Raw genomic sequence first — 15,494 nt, 5'->3', positions numbered from 1 at the left:
CACAAAATTCCATTTGTCTGATTAAAAAACACCCAATTGTTGTGCAAGTAACACCCTTAAATCCATCTATAGATAAGTTTATGTGTAAATATCTGACAATTTGAAAGCCATTTAGATAGTTTAACAGCAAAATACTGGAGATTTTTTCTTTTAATGTAAGGCACAATAATAATCTCAAAGCCTTCTATGGCAAGAGATGGGGAGAATATGGAGTACAAACAAGAATACAAAGAAGTGAGATAAAGTGTAATGTGTCTTCTCTGCAATATTTTGTGAATCTTTTGTAGTAAAGAGGCAGTTTGAGTGAAAACAGAATGTGCCATGAATAGAATGCATGTCAAGAATGCCATGGAGAACACAGATAGGAACAGCTACAAATATCTGGGATATCTCTTTTGTGTGTTCTCAGTGCAAAACCATCCATTGTTGGTCATTTTGGGCACCATCAATGTCACATTTTAAAATTGGTCACACCACAAGTTTGTGAACATTATGATGCACACTGGTGAATAATAGTTACAATGGCATTAAATTATTCTATAAACAGGTACAGAAAAGAAAAAATACAGTTGAATAATCAGCTGAGTTGCTTTCTTAAAATACCATTAATGAGTTTGAATTCTCCAGACCAACCTGAGTTTTGCTTCTAACTTTCTTAAATATATTTTAATATAATTTCTAATATTGTGCATATATTCAAAGTTTCAGAAAACTATTTTAGCCACGCTTAAGGTTTTTAAACATGAACAAAACAGATGTTCAGGAATTTTATGGTAAGATTCCTTAAATTGCCTCATGTTATATATATAAATATGCATGTATATATATATATCTATATATATCTTTCTGATGCACACTCCATTCATTGTTAATGATTTCAACAGTTAGAAATCTAATCCTTTTACCCATGTTAAGTCACAATTTACTCAGAAAGTTCCATTAATTTCAGTGACTCTGTGTTATTTGACTAATAATATCAGTTTCCAATCTATAAAGATTAAAACTCAAATTGAATTTGAAGTCCATGACTGAAGTTTCAAAGACACTTTCAAAGAAAGAAAACTTAAATTAATTCTAAAACAGAAGCATTCTAATGCTTGAAAATGTAATTAGTCCTTTTTCAAATTAATTTTATTTGTTTATTCCTATTAAAACTTGTAGCAGTTCAAAAGACAGAAGTAATTGAAGGCTTCATTGCTACAATTCTAAACTCAGATTTTTCAAGGATGGTTTGCTTTCTACAGAATACTAAATGTAGATTTCAACAGAAGAGGTAAAGAAATGTAATACACCAAAAGTTTTAGGAAAATAAAGCCCCTGTTCCTTCATTTCTCCAAAGTATATGGGCCTACTGAAAAGCAGGACAAAAACCCCTGAGATTAACCATATAGTTTTCTTTATACAACACCACTATTCAAGTCCATTTAGCTGCATTCAGTTCTACATAGCTGTGCTATTCCCCTAACCTAATTGGAATTTGGGTGCCTCTTGGGCAACCACAAAACCAATTGTATTCCTTTGAAAATGAAGCATAAGCAAAACAAATGCCACTGACCAAAACAGAACTAAAGCCTATCTGGTTCCACAAATACAGAACTACAGCTTGTCAGGTTTATAATTCCCCTTTTGTAGAGGAGGTGAAATCTAAGAGATTGTGTATCTAAGGGATTCAGTGATGTTCACACATATATAGAGCTGCAAAGCTCCCAAGATTTGTGAAAATACCCACAGGGAGAAGGCACCTAACTATGTGCCAGGCTTTCTACCATTTCACAACCCTTTAGCTTTTCTCCTGACTGAATTTCCTTATTCATGGAATGGGAATATTTCCTCGGGTAAACACATTTCAGTGTGATACATAACAACACCAAAATAGAAATGTAGAGTGTGTACATGCACACAGATAAATTTGCCAAAGTCAGTCTTTAGGAATGGCCCTACCATAAGGGTCATGCAGTGACAGTGCAGCCACCTTGTAGTCGCATTTTCAGGTGCCAGTGACAGATGCATTACACTTTAGGAGCACAGTGCTGTTTGCACACCATCCTTTCCCTTGAGACCTTGTTTTCTCACACAGGAAAACAAAGTGAAAATAGGAGTCACCAGTTTCTAAAGCCTTGAGCTGTAGTAATGATCAACATCAGCATGGCTGTCTCTTGGATGTTGCATACCTGTCCATATTGATCTGCATTTTCTCTTGCAAAAGCAACATCTGTTCCAGCTGTATGGCTGGCTTTTCCCTTGATCTCTTTTTCATATCTTTGATGATACTTCACCTAACAGGAAAAAAAGGAAACAAATAAGCCGGGTGAATTTAGTCTGGTTCACAGATGCTGCACAATAAATAACAACCAATGGCATGCACATGTTCTCAATAAAGGATTGTCAAAATTCCCGTTGCCACCAACCTGCATAAGTCAAATATGCCACTTGAAGATACAAAAATAGAACTATATCTGTACTTAATAATGCACTAGGAACAGGGGACTTGCCATTTCAACCCAGACCATTGGGTCAATGTGTTCAGCACCACCTGCTTCACAGTGGCTAAACCCTGATGCTCCAGCAGTTTAAAAAATAGAACTGATTGTAATGCAAATTCACAGTTACCACAGAGCACTTTTTTACCACAGGGTCAGTCACCTGAACCCCATCAATAAATGGGTTTGTTTCTGAAAGATGCTTTATCCCCAGTGATAAAGGGAATTTTAGGAAATCATCCTTCAAGTTTAGACTAAGATTTGCACTACATTTGCTGAAGTCAAAGCAATGCCTGTAACCTGATGCTGCCCTTTAATGACCATGTGTGTTTGCTGACAAAAGTGAATGGTTTTCCACAGATGAAAGGCAAATAAAAACATCTAATTGTTTTAGAGTCAGTTGCTTTTACCTTCAAAATTACGGATGTCTTATTTTCCTCAATGACTCTTAACAATGTTTTAAATTCACTTCCTTTGAGTTACATGTTCTTCCATATGTTATCTTCTCCAACAAAAAGAGCTTTTCTTTCAGTTTCCAATAACAAAGCACAATTAACTGTACATTTTGAAGGAACACTGATGTCTTTTTATGGTGCCTATTAAAAAGTACCGGGGTGTTGTGGCTTTGTTATGTTTGGAAAGGAAAAGAAAGCCAGTAAAGATCAGTATGCCATACTCATGGAATTTCTGCCAGTAAATGTTTTAATTCAAAATTTGTGTGACAGTTTAATATTTTTTTCCCCAAAAGAAACTTTTCTTTGGACACTTACATCACTGGCTAATTCATTCGCTCTCTTGGCTATTTGATAAGCTGGAGTGATCATAGCAGGAAAGCTGCCTTTTCCCTTCCGTTCTTCAAAGTCTTCTGTGTATTTCAACTGTAAAAATTCAAGACAGTTCAGGTGCAATTAGAGCAAATGTGTCTTGATTGCACATATAATCAATCCTTAAAGTTGCAAAGTCAGGCATTGGATGTCTGTCATCTGCCAGAAGGAAGATGAACCATGAAATCTGAATCTTTGCAATTTAGTCTTTAACTACACAATCCCACATCTTCTGCATGGCCCCTTTGTCTCATTCAGGGTGTAGGATGAAAAGAGTTGTTTAAAGAAAATACTTAAAATGCCTGCAAGATGCCTTCTCTTTTTATGTTAGAGTCAGGCAGCTTCTTTCTTTACTTTGCATGGCAGCCAGTTGCTGGGTATGGAACAGACTGCTTCCCCAGCTTCTGTTCTGACAGCCTAAAATGGCCTCAAATTTAATGTGGTCTTTTTAACTGAAAGTATTGAATGCTTCATGGTAAAACAAGTCTGCCTTTAAAATATTAATTTTTTTTCTTTGCATTCATATTTTCAAGTAATTTATACATATCCTAGGAACCACTTGCAAAGCCAAAAACAGATCAATCTATTTTGTTTTATTTACATCACTTGCAAGATGTGTTCCAGCCTTTGCATGAAGTATATCAGGAGTGTCCACAACAGAGGTGAACTTTGAAACTCTCTCTTCATGTCCACGCTTATATACCACCTGAAGAGGAAAACATATATATCCATATTACAAACAATAAACAGCAAAAGTATATTTCCTATCAGAAGACTTCAAGAGAAAATGAGCAACAGCAGTCATGACACTCTCCACTCTCCACAGGCAAGCTATCCATATATTTAAGCCCAAATTTCCTTAAAATGAATACCAAAACCAAACAGAAATAGACCCAGATATTCAAATTTTCAATTGATTTGTGTGAGCCATACATTTGATTAAAATACCATGAGAATAGTCATTAATGTCCCAAGATCATACTGCAATGACATTGTAGATAGTATCTGCAGAAAACAATACAACACTTTTATTTTTACTTATCTTTTTCATGCAAATTGTTCTTAAATAAACAACCAATTTTCTGTGCATAAATTTAAAGTAGCTTGTATATGAATTAATTTCAATCTTACAGGTATTTGATTTCAAATAATGAAGTGAAAAATATCAAATGTAAATAATTTGATGAATACAGCCATAATGGGAAAGCAAAGGTACTGAAGTTATGAACATTTCAGTGCAAGGCACAATCTTTTTCAGGTTGAGATAAATTATGCAAAAGTTGCTACATTTTCCAGGAAATATCTACATTGTCACTTACTCTATATGATTATCTTCCCAGGCCAAGCAGTTTGTTAACCTTTTTTTCTGCATCATGTAACATTTTCTCACTTTGTAACAGTATAACAAATATTCACCGTAGAATCTAACATCTCAAGTGAATGGCCTGAACCCAGGATTCTCCAAATTCAGAAGTGTAAAATATAATTAAAAACCCTTGTGACTTACATCACTGCTTAGCTGGGTGGCTCTCTTAGCAACCTGATAACCTGGAGTGATCATAGCAGGGAAGCTGCCTTTGCCTCTTCGTGGCTCAAATTCTTCTGTATATTGAAACTAGAAGATGAATTTGTTTATTAGAAAAGCATCCACTATAGTTTAATGTGATTCTTCTTTTCATGCCTGCTTCCTAAAGGTGTGTATCACTTTATTTAAAAGAAAACAAATTAAAGAACTTCCACTTTATAAGTTTGTTAGTCACAGCTATTTCCTACATACAACAGAAAACATTTCTCATTTGTATCAATTATCCACTGTCAATTGCCTATGTTGATTAGGTCACTAACCCATTGTATGGACACAGTCATAATTCAGAAGTGGTTTCCATCAGTCTTGGAAATTCAGTCAATGAAAAGTTTGGTCTGTGGAAAATATAGCACATTTTCCATCATGAGTCCTGGTCTACTGAGAGAAAGAGCGCTGCCTGCTAGATCAGATCACCTCAGCCTGGCCAGCAGTTGAAGTGCTTCAGAGTTACATAAATATATAAATGTGTGATGGCAATAGAATTCTTATATGACTTAATCACGTACATGGCTAAGTATTGTTGTTGGCAGAAATAAACATGTCAGTCTCTCCTTTGGCAACATCTTAACAGAATGTAGACAGACCCTTCCTGCAAAGCCTGGAGGTGATTTCTTACCAAAGACTGACTTTGATGCATTTGGAAATCTTCAGAATATGATAGACCATGAAAATAAAGGCAAACATCAGTCCACTTACATCAGTCAGAGCCTTCTGTGCTTGTGTTATCTTGACCATCTCAGGATCTGGGATTGTTCCTGGGTACCACGATTTTCCTTCCTCATAGGCAGCATAGTAAGCATTCTACAAAACAGGAACTATTTAACTACCTATCTTCACCCTGGTTTTAGCACTCAAACAGCTGATCTGACAGTGCTGTGGAAGTGAAATTACACAGCACAAGGCCTGAATTCCACATCCCTTCAGAGTGCCAAGGCAGAACTTGTACAGCAAGAACTGACATCAAGATGACAGGATCTAGGATCCTGGAGTGAAACTCAAATAACACCCCCTGGGAATCAGATCTCCTGCTGTGAAGCTCCAGTGCCAGTAGAGAGAAGACACATAGAGTATGGCTGTACATGCAGCAGCCCCAACAGCTGACTATAGATACATTCTCTCTTCCTCACCTTCTGATTTTTCTATCCTAAGCTATAGTTAAGCTATTTTGTCTCAAAAAGTTTAGCCAAATGAGAAGCAAAGGCTTTTTTTTAAGCATTGAAATGTCATGGTTAAACCCCTGACAATCAGGACATCCCGGGCCAATCCTTGCTGTGCTGCAGGCTGCTGGCTGGGAGATTTGAGGGATATTTCTTACCTGGGTAGCCAGTTGTTGGGCTTTATAGACATTTTCAATTTCTCTGGACCTTGCGTCCCACTGAAAGACTGATTTGATTTGTTCACTCTCTTCTCGATATTTTATCTAAAAAGAAAAGATAATGACTCCTTTTAGTGCTTTGTTAGTGCATACTAACACACACCCCTTTGGAGAGGAATATAGTTTTAATATTTGCATTTAGCCCTAAGGCCAAAACTCTGCTTTCTAGTCCACACCCAACTTCTCCCTAAGATTTCTGCCAGTATAGGAGCTGCACATCTGTAAAGGAGCAGCATATTACACCTGAGACCTGGCATGACATTCTGAAAGAATAATTTGATCTTTAGATAATACTTTTGGGGCAAATAATCTATGAGAATTGAAATCCCTAATTTAAAGCAGGATGTGTCAATGCATTAGATGAAAAAACTATCAGGAGTGAGCAATATTCTACTCTCCTATTTCCCTGCACAGTGTCCACAAAGTGTCATATCCTAACTGTGCATATGTAAATGACTACTATATTTAGTCCTGGGTCATTATCTTCTTACTGCTACTTTTTTCATGATAGCATGTAGAAGAAATCCAACTGAAATCACAGATCTGTTATACAACTCACTCTTCAGATGTAAAAACCCAGAGTAGATAATTTAAACTGACTGGACAGAAATATTACTGAGCACGTGTACCATTATTCCCATTTATAAATTAAGCACAGAGGTGCAGAGAGCTGAATGATTTGCCTGCTAATACAGAAATTCTGTACAGAGAGACCTAATTTTTATCTCTGCATTCCAGTTGATGTCTCAACATAAGACTTATGTGAGAACATAATGTTGGGATTGAAGAAACATTCTATTTCCTGCATCAGAGATAAACTTCAATATGAAAACAACAAACTTCCACATCAGCAAATGAAACCTTTTCCCAAGTTATCATTATTTTATACATTTACTAGCGACACATTTTCCTGCTCTCAAATGTTTTACAGAAGTACTCCCTTTAAGCAGGTACTGTAGAATCAGCTTCTTTACTACCCTTAGCAATTTTCTCTCTGGAACAGAACCTCATTATGTGATTGAAAAGGACAGAAGGTGTTTAAGGTGTATAAAACAAGGGAAAGTGATCTTTGAGCTATAATTTCTCTGGCTTGTGTACTCACATGCACTGGAAGTATCGGTCTCATATCACTGCCTAAACCAGAAATAGAACCTGCAGTAATCCCAAACTCATTCCTGAGCAGATCTGTCACACACAGTTTAAAGTAAGTGAGATAGTCATTGCTGAAATAGTTACAGCCCATGATACAGCAGAAACTGAGGCATAAGAATGCTGTACAAAATGATAAATGATAGTGTCTAACAAAGGCTATTCATGTGCATCAAGTTTTTACAGCTAATACAGGATATCATAATGAATTTAGCGTGCCATAATCCAAAAAATACAGCTTTCTTTGTTAATTTTAGTGATGGCTAATCACATCAAGACACATCGCTTTGCCTGTGAAACATATTCACAAGTAATGTTATTTTAGGATATAGAAAGACGTGACATTCAAGAAAACAGCATTACGCAGAGAAGTGAGATAGCCATCGATTATTGGGCGTTTCTGTATTTTTTATTCCAGCAGATCCTCAGCAGGGCAGGTTTGAAGACGATGTGTCTGGAGGGAAACAAGGCGGGACGTGCAGGGGTGGCGCTGGGAATGCCGGCGGGCCCGGAGCGCCGCTGGCGGCCGGACGGGGCACGGCAGCGCCCGCGGCGGGGATGCACCTCCATCCCCAAAAAACACCTCCAGCAAAACCCTGCAAAGCTCCCCGGACCTGCTGCTCTCCCACCTCAGGCCCGGCGGAAATTACATTTACATTTACATTTACAAAGCATTTATGGGAACTTCTGCGTGTGTCCCACCTAGTTATAATTTATCTGTTGTTTCATAGCAGATGATGAAATCACAAAGCAAGTCGGTTGTTCTTGCTTCCAGAGGTTGTGAAACCCTGCTTAGTCACTAAGTTTACACAGCTCTGGGCAGTTTAGGTGAACTGTGCTTCTGTACAGATTATCAGATATACAGGTGAGCAGCTCCAGTCAGAGTTTTTCCTTCTGAGAGGAGAAGGAAATCCAGATCTAAGATTTCTTTCACATGAGTAATCGCATTGAAAAAAAATTATGATTGAAACCCAGCTGAGGAAGGTAAGTAAAAAGCACATATTTATACTTACAAAACAAGAGACATCAATATGTTATCAAAATATAGAACACATTCAACCCTCAAGCTTCTCACCTCACTTACCACTTCCGACAGTTTTTTTGCATTCATATTCATTGGTGTTTCAAATACACTCGTGAATGCATTGTTTTTTGGATTGTGCCTAGAAAAGGGAAAGTGTACAAGGATATTAGGAATGTACCAGACAGCCCACCAGAAAGGCTCTCTTCGAGCACTCAAAAACACAACACCAGCCTCCACCCCTCTGTACATATCTTTTCCCCCACTCACACAGAGATCTTAGATTACATTCAAGTTATTGTTGTATGGAGTAGGTGCCTAGAGCAAAATTAATTTTAATGATCATCATATCAATGCTGTGTTTCTAATAACAAAAGAGAATAATAGAATAAAAAACAACTGTCATCTCTCCTTTTTCTGCTGACAAATTTGACAGGAATTGATCATTATAAAATAAAAGTTCCTAGAACAAACCAACTCCCAAATCTGCATTTTATACATTTCCTTATGATTAGCTCAACCTTGTTAACTCTTAACCACTGATTTGGAAAGCACTGAATTTTGTGGTCGGTTTTATTTTCTTCCCACAATACTGAAATGGAACTTAATTTGGTATCTTTTAACACACTGGCCAAATGAGGAAGCTTTATGCGTGGTAAATAGAGTTTCCTACTATTTGTGATTGACATTAACCCAAAGATACGCATGAAGGCATGACAATACCTAATTTCACATCACACATGGGACAGACTGAGTCCAAGTGGTGATCTTCCATTATATTAAAATGACTAGCCAAATTAAACCCTTGCTTAAAAAATAAAATGGAAGAGAAAAAAGGAAATACACTTACGCTTGACAGTAAGGCTTTTTCTCATGGCTAACAAAGTTGTTTACTGTTAACATCATCTTGCATACTTCACAGTGAAAACAGGCTTTATGCCACGTCTGGACACACAAAAGAGAAACCAAACAGATATTATTTGTATTTCATTATTAATATGCTAAGTTTAAAATCTCCCTGATGACCCTTACCCTTCATTTAATGAATTTATTATTTTCTTCAAATATATACATGTTATTAATTCATTTCAGTTCTAAACCCAGTTATGAGCAAAGAACTTTTGGAACTGAGACATTTGCACAGTTTTAGAAGTGCCAATCTGTACATTTATTATAGTCCAAAATGATAAAAAAAGAGAACTGACCTGATCTATACAGTTAATCTTCTCAGCAGGGTAAACCCCATAGCCACATCTAGCACACGGCTGCACATTCATCTTGAAATCCACAGAGTGAAAAATATATAGGTTTATACAAAAGGTTCAAAGAGTATGAAAGTGACTTTTTGGCCTGTGCAAAGCACACTCTAGACACTCCAGTCAAGGCCTTTTGCTGTGGTCAATGGCTCCCATTAAAGCTCTGAATTGAAGTCTGTTGCTCCCTTTGCTGACCTTCTGTTTCAAAGTCAGCTGCAGGCTGGCTTTTAAAGCTGCCAGTTAGTAAGAGCGGTTATTTTGGCAACTGTGTCAGTGCAGAAGAGAGGGTAGCAATATCTTTCTCTAAATAGAAGAATGAACTCACAGAAACGAATCACATCCATGTGAATGTTAGAGCTGATCATTTTGTATTTCAGTTTTGCAGTCATAAGCCCAGAATGAAGAGAAAAGTACACACAGCAGCAGCAATTTACCGTTAGTTTCCCCTCACCCTGATAAACAAGCGACCTCATGGGGGAGCATTATGTATTTAGGAGCAGCCTCACAGCAGAAGGAGGTACCACCAGAGACACAGGCCAAAGATGGGTTTGAAGCTTCCTGGCCCTTGGGTGGATGTAGAAGTTCACTGCCATTGCCCCAGACAAGTCATTAATTTTTTCCCTTGGTGCCAGCTCAGTTTCACCTTGTATATTATGTCAGCACACTCTTTTCTCATATCTTCCTGATTCATCCACCTGTCACTCCATCTCCAAGTGTAGGAAGATGTACTGTGAAGCAGGCAGAGCCTCTTATCTCAAAGAGTTCTAAACATGATGGGTACAAATCCAAACTTCTATCTCCTACAGGAAAAACTTCTGAAAGGAACCATTTACTTTTTAATAGATTGAACAAACCAGCTATTTAACAGTGTTCACCAAGACTACACTGCAATAGATCAGAATATAAAAATTCCTTCACCAAAAAAATGATAAGGAATGTCTGATATTAGGATTCAAGCAAGCTATTAGGGTTGTGAAGTCTGCTCTGAACAAAAGAAGCTATTAAATTCTACCAGCTACAAATGGTCAGGATTTAAGATTTACATCTCACCTAATCATAATACCTCCAGCTGCAGGGCTCCATAACCCTGGGACACAGCTAAGAGTTATCTCAATCTGAGTAAAAGTCTACTCAGTCATCTATGCATCTGCCCCACTGCCTGCAGCAGTCCTGGAATATTGCTAAGCACTTCCATTTTCTATAAATTGCAAACAATTCCATCAAAATAATTTCTGTCTAAACCTTCTGGGTATGCTTAGAGAGCCTTCTATTCATCTCTCTGTTGAGATATGCAGTTCTGCTTAACTTATTATTGCTACTTTTACTGAATGCTGACAATGTACTGGCACAATGTCCTGTCAGCAACTGGTGTGCTGAAAATAGAGTCTCTAATCTAAAGAGCAATGGCACAAAGTCCTGAAAACATTTAAGGCCTTTCAAAGTAACTAATATCAGTGTATAAACAGATGCATTTTCATTTTTTAAAAATGTCACCAGAACATAATTTCTTATACTAAAATAACTGCTGAGTTACCTTATGTATTCTTCTTGGGATCAAGAGAGATTTATGTTGACCAAGTTACACCACAATAATATTTATCTCACACTTGTGAACCAAAGCAGTTTGGAAGGCTTCCAGTTCCCTTCTCACAGAGCTTTGCATCTTGTCCAAGATTGCCATTGAGCTTATGCAAGTGACCTGCATTAGGGTCACAGTGGGCTGTCCCCTCCTTCCTTAGCACTTGGCACACTACCAGTTGTCACCTCTTTGTGTTCACCTACTCCAAGAGTGACCATATTGTGTTTTCTAGACAGTCCTAGTTGTCTCCATGCTGTCTGAAGCCATGTTTGGGCCCTTGTCTCACACTTTAGCAAGAATAAGGGTGCATGACCTGCTCCTGTCCCTGCACTGCTGAAGACCCTCCTTAAATGAGTTCAGAGAGGTGGTGAAAGCAGGACATTCCTGAACCACACAAAACCATAAAGACTTGGCAATTACAGAACAAATAAATAATCCAGGGGTCACCCGAACACTGATCATCTGGAGAGGACTCCAGCATGGATCATCATGCTGTCCATATGCACTGTGTACCCACAGAGCACACAAACGTCCCTGAAGGGAATGACACCATGTGCTCCTTCCAAGAGGCCTCTCAGACAGATAAAGCCCTTTATTTCACAGATAAATCCTACTTCATTTCAAGATATACAAAGCCTGTTTTTCTCTTTTCACAGTGACAGATACTACCAGCTTGGCTGGGAGTCAGCAAATGCATTTTCCAAGTTCTCCTGCTTCTCCCAAGTCACAGGATGTTCAAGAGGAGAAGAGTGGTAAGACACAATGTCCTCTACAGCTACTGTCTTTCCCAGCCACACTACTGCCCTGACATCCACTGTGCATCAGTTCTGCTGGAGTCTCTTAAAGACTTTCCCATTTCTGAGGACCTAAAACTGTCCTGTTCTTCACGACCCTGGATTAAAGCCGAGTTGCTAACCAAAAAGGGAGTTTATTAAAAAATAAACATTGAATGGTCTCATTACAAAGTACGTGTTGCATTTTGATCATACAAGGAATTAAATCACAAAACCAGTGCAGGTTTGTTATCTTGACAAATCTTAGCAAGACATTTTCTCTTCAGTTAAAAGCTCATTGTGGCTTTTTTCCTCCTTTAGTAAGGCCTCATAAAGGCTTTTTGATATCAATGAAAATCTTAAAAGACTTTACTTAACAGTAGAACCTTAATCAATGTGGTTTAAAAGGACTGTGGTTACACATAAAGTACAAGGAGACAGCACCTTGAAAGTGCAAATTAGTGGGAAGAAACATTGTTACCTCTCCAGCCTCCTTAAATTCGTTGAATTAACTGCACAGAAAACTTGAAGCATGTCTGCATCCTCAATCTGATTGTAAAAAAGCACATATTAGTTACACAAAGTAACCTCTCAAGAGACATTCAAGTCAGGGTCACCTCCTCTGTCACTCCTGAATTGAAGCTGTGCCCTTCCAACCGCATGAAGAACAGGAAGCCAGACATCACAAATTATGGCAATCCTATCTTCCCTCTGTTTGCAAAAAAACCCCAAAGGTGTTGGTTCACTAGACAAAGTGGAAGTTTTATCCACTGGTAAAAGCTGCCTGTAAAATTTCAAGCACTCAACCAGCCTTCTGGTCTATGTTCACCTTCTCTGAATGCTGTGGTTAGTTAGTTACCTGGGCTCAGGGCCTTTTGCCTCACACAGTCTCTCCATGCTAGCATGGTAGCAAATCAAGCTTAGAAAAATACTGAAAGAAAACTGGAAAAGATTTATCAACATCAAAATCTCCCAAGACTTGAATAAAAACTTCTAAGCAACCTTCCAAACTTATACAGTTGTTTTTTCCATTTTTGCTGTTTTGGAAACCAACCAACAGCTGTTTATATTTCATGATTGAAGAGTTTATTCTTGCACTTTCCCTTTGTTGCCAGTGTCAGGAAAAACTGAGAGTGTAGGGACTGTGCAAATGGTTCTAACAGAGTGAGATAAAGTAAGAGAGAAATTGAAAAAAGAACCAAGGGGCTAAGAAGATATCACTGTTACACAGAAGAGAAAGAATGGCTCAGGATGTGCTACAATCTAAGCTAAAAGCTTGAAGAAAAGTGTGAAAAGCACGTAGAGTATAGCCCACATAACACCAGTGTCCAAATATGCCCATTTGTTGTGTATCATAACACAAATAAGACTCAAGTTTAAAACTCACAAAATATGGCATGTGCATTATTCTCATCTCTGCCTGATTACAGAGACAAAACACATCCATCAAGCTGACTGAGGTGCATTATTCTACAGAATTCCATGAAGCTGTAGTGTGCCCAATCACCCTGCCCTACCCCCATATTCCTCACAGCATATCAAAACCATCCATCCTTCCTTGCAAAATACATGAAAAACTAACAACTATTCTTTAGAAGGGAACACACTGTGAGTCAATCAAATCCTCCATCCTAAAACCATTCCCACACCTGCCTCCCAGGTCTCACAAAACCCCATCCTTGTTTTCACAGATGTTGTGCAGAACACAGGACACAGTTATTTTTCCAGACAGGGACTGCTCAGTTGCCTAGAGCCTTCTAGTTTGTACCTGCCATCCACCTTCCAGTTTCCCAAAGGCATGCCCCATTTTCATCCTGTAGCTGCATGCAGTGGTTAAACATTTATTTTTCCCAGTGCTAATATACAGTCAAAAGCTCCATTATTAATGTTTTTAAGGAGGAGGCTGAGTCTCCAGGGCAGAGGAGAGGAATGGTGATGCTACAGGTATCACATTGCTGGCTCTTTCCCCTACCCAGTAATGCACACAGCCAGCTGTGCCATATTCTACATGAGAACTTCTTTCCTTCCTGACCCTTTCCTAGGTGGAAATCACTCCATGCCCTGAAGCAAGATACTTCCTTATTTTTCTTTTATATTTCTAATTTTCCCCTTACTCCATACTGAAAACAAGCAAGATTTTCTGAAAAAGAAGTCTAGCACCTTAGACTGCATTAAAATTAAGATGTATTTAAGAAAGGTATTGCAGCACACTGAGGAATCAAACTTTCTCTTTGTGAATGCCAGCAACCAATGTGAAAAGAAAACAGAAACTGAAGTTCCATCAACAGTTTGAGAAATTCCCCATAACTAATTCTAATAGTAAACTCTTGAAAACTGGCAAGCATTATTAGACCACTTTTCTGATAGCAGTACAATGGTGTTTAGAAAAAAGTCATTTCTAGGTCTGCTAATTTGGCTGTGGTCGCCAGATGGCAATGGATAAACATTTTCATGAAGATACAGAATCAAAGAGTTTCTGTATTTCCTGGGTAACACCCATACATATAATCAGAAAAGCATATCTGGATGTTCTGAATCTCAGGTGCCACTGTCAATCACCACTGGTGATTACAGAGTCCCTCTCTCCTCTCCTCTCCTCTCCTCTCCTCTCCTCTCCTCTCCTCTCCTCTCCTCTCCTCTCCTCTCCTCTCCTCTCCTCTCCTCTCCTCTCCTCTCCTCTCCTCTCCTCTCCTCTCCTCTCCTCTCCTCTCCTCTCCTCTCCTCTCCTCTCCTCTCCTCTCCTCTCCTCTCCTCTCCTCTCCTCTCCTCTCCTCTCCTCTCCTCTCCTCTCCTCTCCTCTCCTCTCCTCTCCTCTCCTCTCCTCTCCTCTCCTCTCCTCTCCTCTCCTCTCCTCTCCTCTCCTCTCCTCTCCTCTCCTCTCCTCTCCTCTCCTCTCCTCTCCTCTCCTGCTGTCCCTGGTGATCCATTATGGATTTGGAAATGTCGCTGTTTTCTTAAAAAGAAGCAGCTAACAGATGGCATGAGAGGAACCATGGGATTCTGTTAGTTTGATTTTCAGGAGAAAACTTTGACTACGCATCCAGCCAGGAGCCACAGGCTTAATCCCAGGAAGCAGGGAGCAGTCCCAGCAGCAGTGTGCAGACACACGGCAAGAGCTCCTCCATCACATGGACACACTGACCTGCCGGGGAGCAAAAGCCTGTTTGTTACCATGCCTGTGTTTTGTGCCAATTAGGAGGCAGTTACACTGAAAAATGTCTCTTTGATGTAAATCTCTTCAGGTAGTGAATGTTAAACACCACGCACCGCTGGGTAGGTGTATGATTTTGCAGGATTGGAGCCTGCATCCAGGAGTAATTAGCAACACTGTGCCAATCTTCAGTCCATGTACTGGACTGCTATGGCTGCACAGTGGGATACCGTAATTAGCAGAGATGCAACACGCAGAATAATTGGGAGGATAAGGAAATGCCACTGAAGTTTATATAAGG

The 15,494-nt window shown here is 38.9% G+C and overlaps 1 protein-coding gene across 4 annotated transcripts in view; it reads right to left on the bottom strand.

The window, feature by feature from the left end:
- Positions 1–9,711, bottom strand: part of NRAP (nebulin related anchoring protein) — a 47,706-nt gene extending 37,995 nt beyond the window's left edge. For all 4 annotated transcript variants that reach the window (XM_053984043.1, XM_053984040.1, XM_053984042.1 and 1 more), the window contains exons 1-9: positions 9,640–9,711; positions 9,285–9,379; positions 8,489–8,576; positions 6,205–6,309; positions 5,586–5,690; positions 4,812–4,919; positions 3,906–4,010; positions 3,251–3,358; positions 2,172–2,276 (exon numbers count right to left, since the gene is read on the bottom strand). In XM_053984043.1, the coding sequence (XP_053840018.1) occupies positions 2,172–2,276; positions 3,251–3,358; positions 3,906–4,010; positions 4,812–4,919; positions 5,586–5,690; positions 6,205–6,309; positions 8,489–8,576; positions 9,285–9,379; positions 9,640–9,711 (891 nt within the window). The remainder of the gene's footprint in view (positions 1–2,171; positions 2,277–3,250; positions 3,359–3,905; positions 4,011–4,811; positions 4,920–5,585; positions 5,691–6,204; positions 6,310–8,488; positions 8,577–9,284; positions 9,380–9,639) is intronic.
- Positions 9,712–15,494: the final 5,783 nt, after the last annotated feature.

The sequence above is a fragment of the Vidua macroura genome, chromosome 8 (genome assembly GCF_024509145.1).
Source record: "Vidua macroura isolate BioBank_ID:100142 chromosome 8, ASM2450914v1, whole genome shotgun sequence".
Taxonomy (NCBI): domain Eukaryota; kingdom Metazoa; phylum Chordata; class Aves; order Passeriformes; family Viduidae; genus Vidua; species Vidua macroura.
Note: the sequence above shows the minus strand (reverse complement) of the source record. Positions and strands in the feature narration are given on the sequence as shown.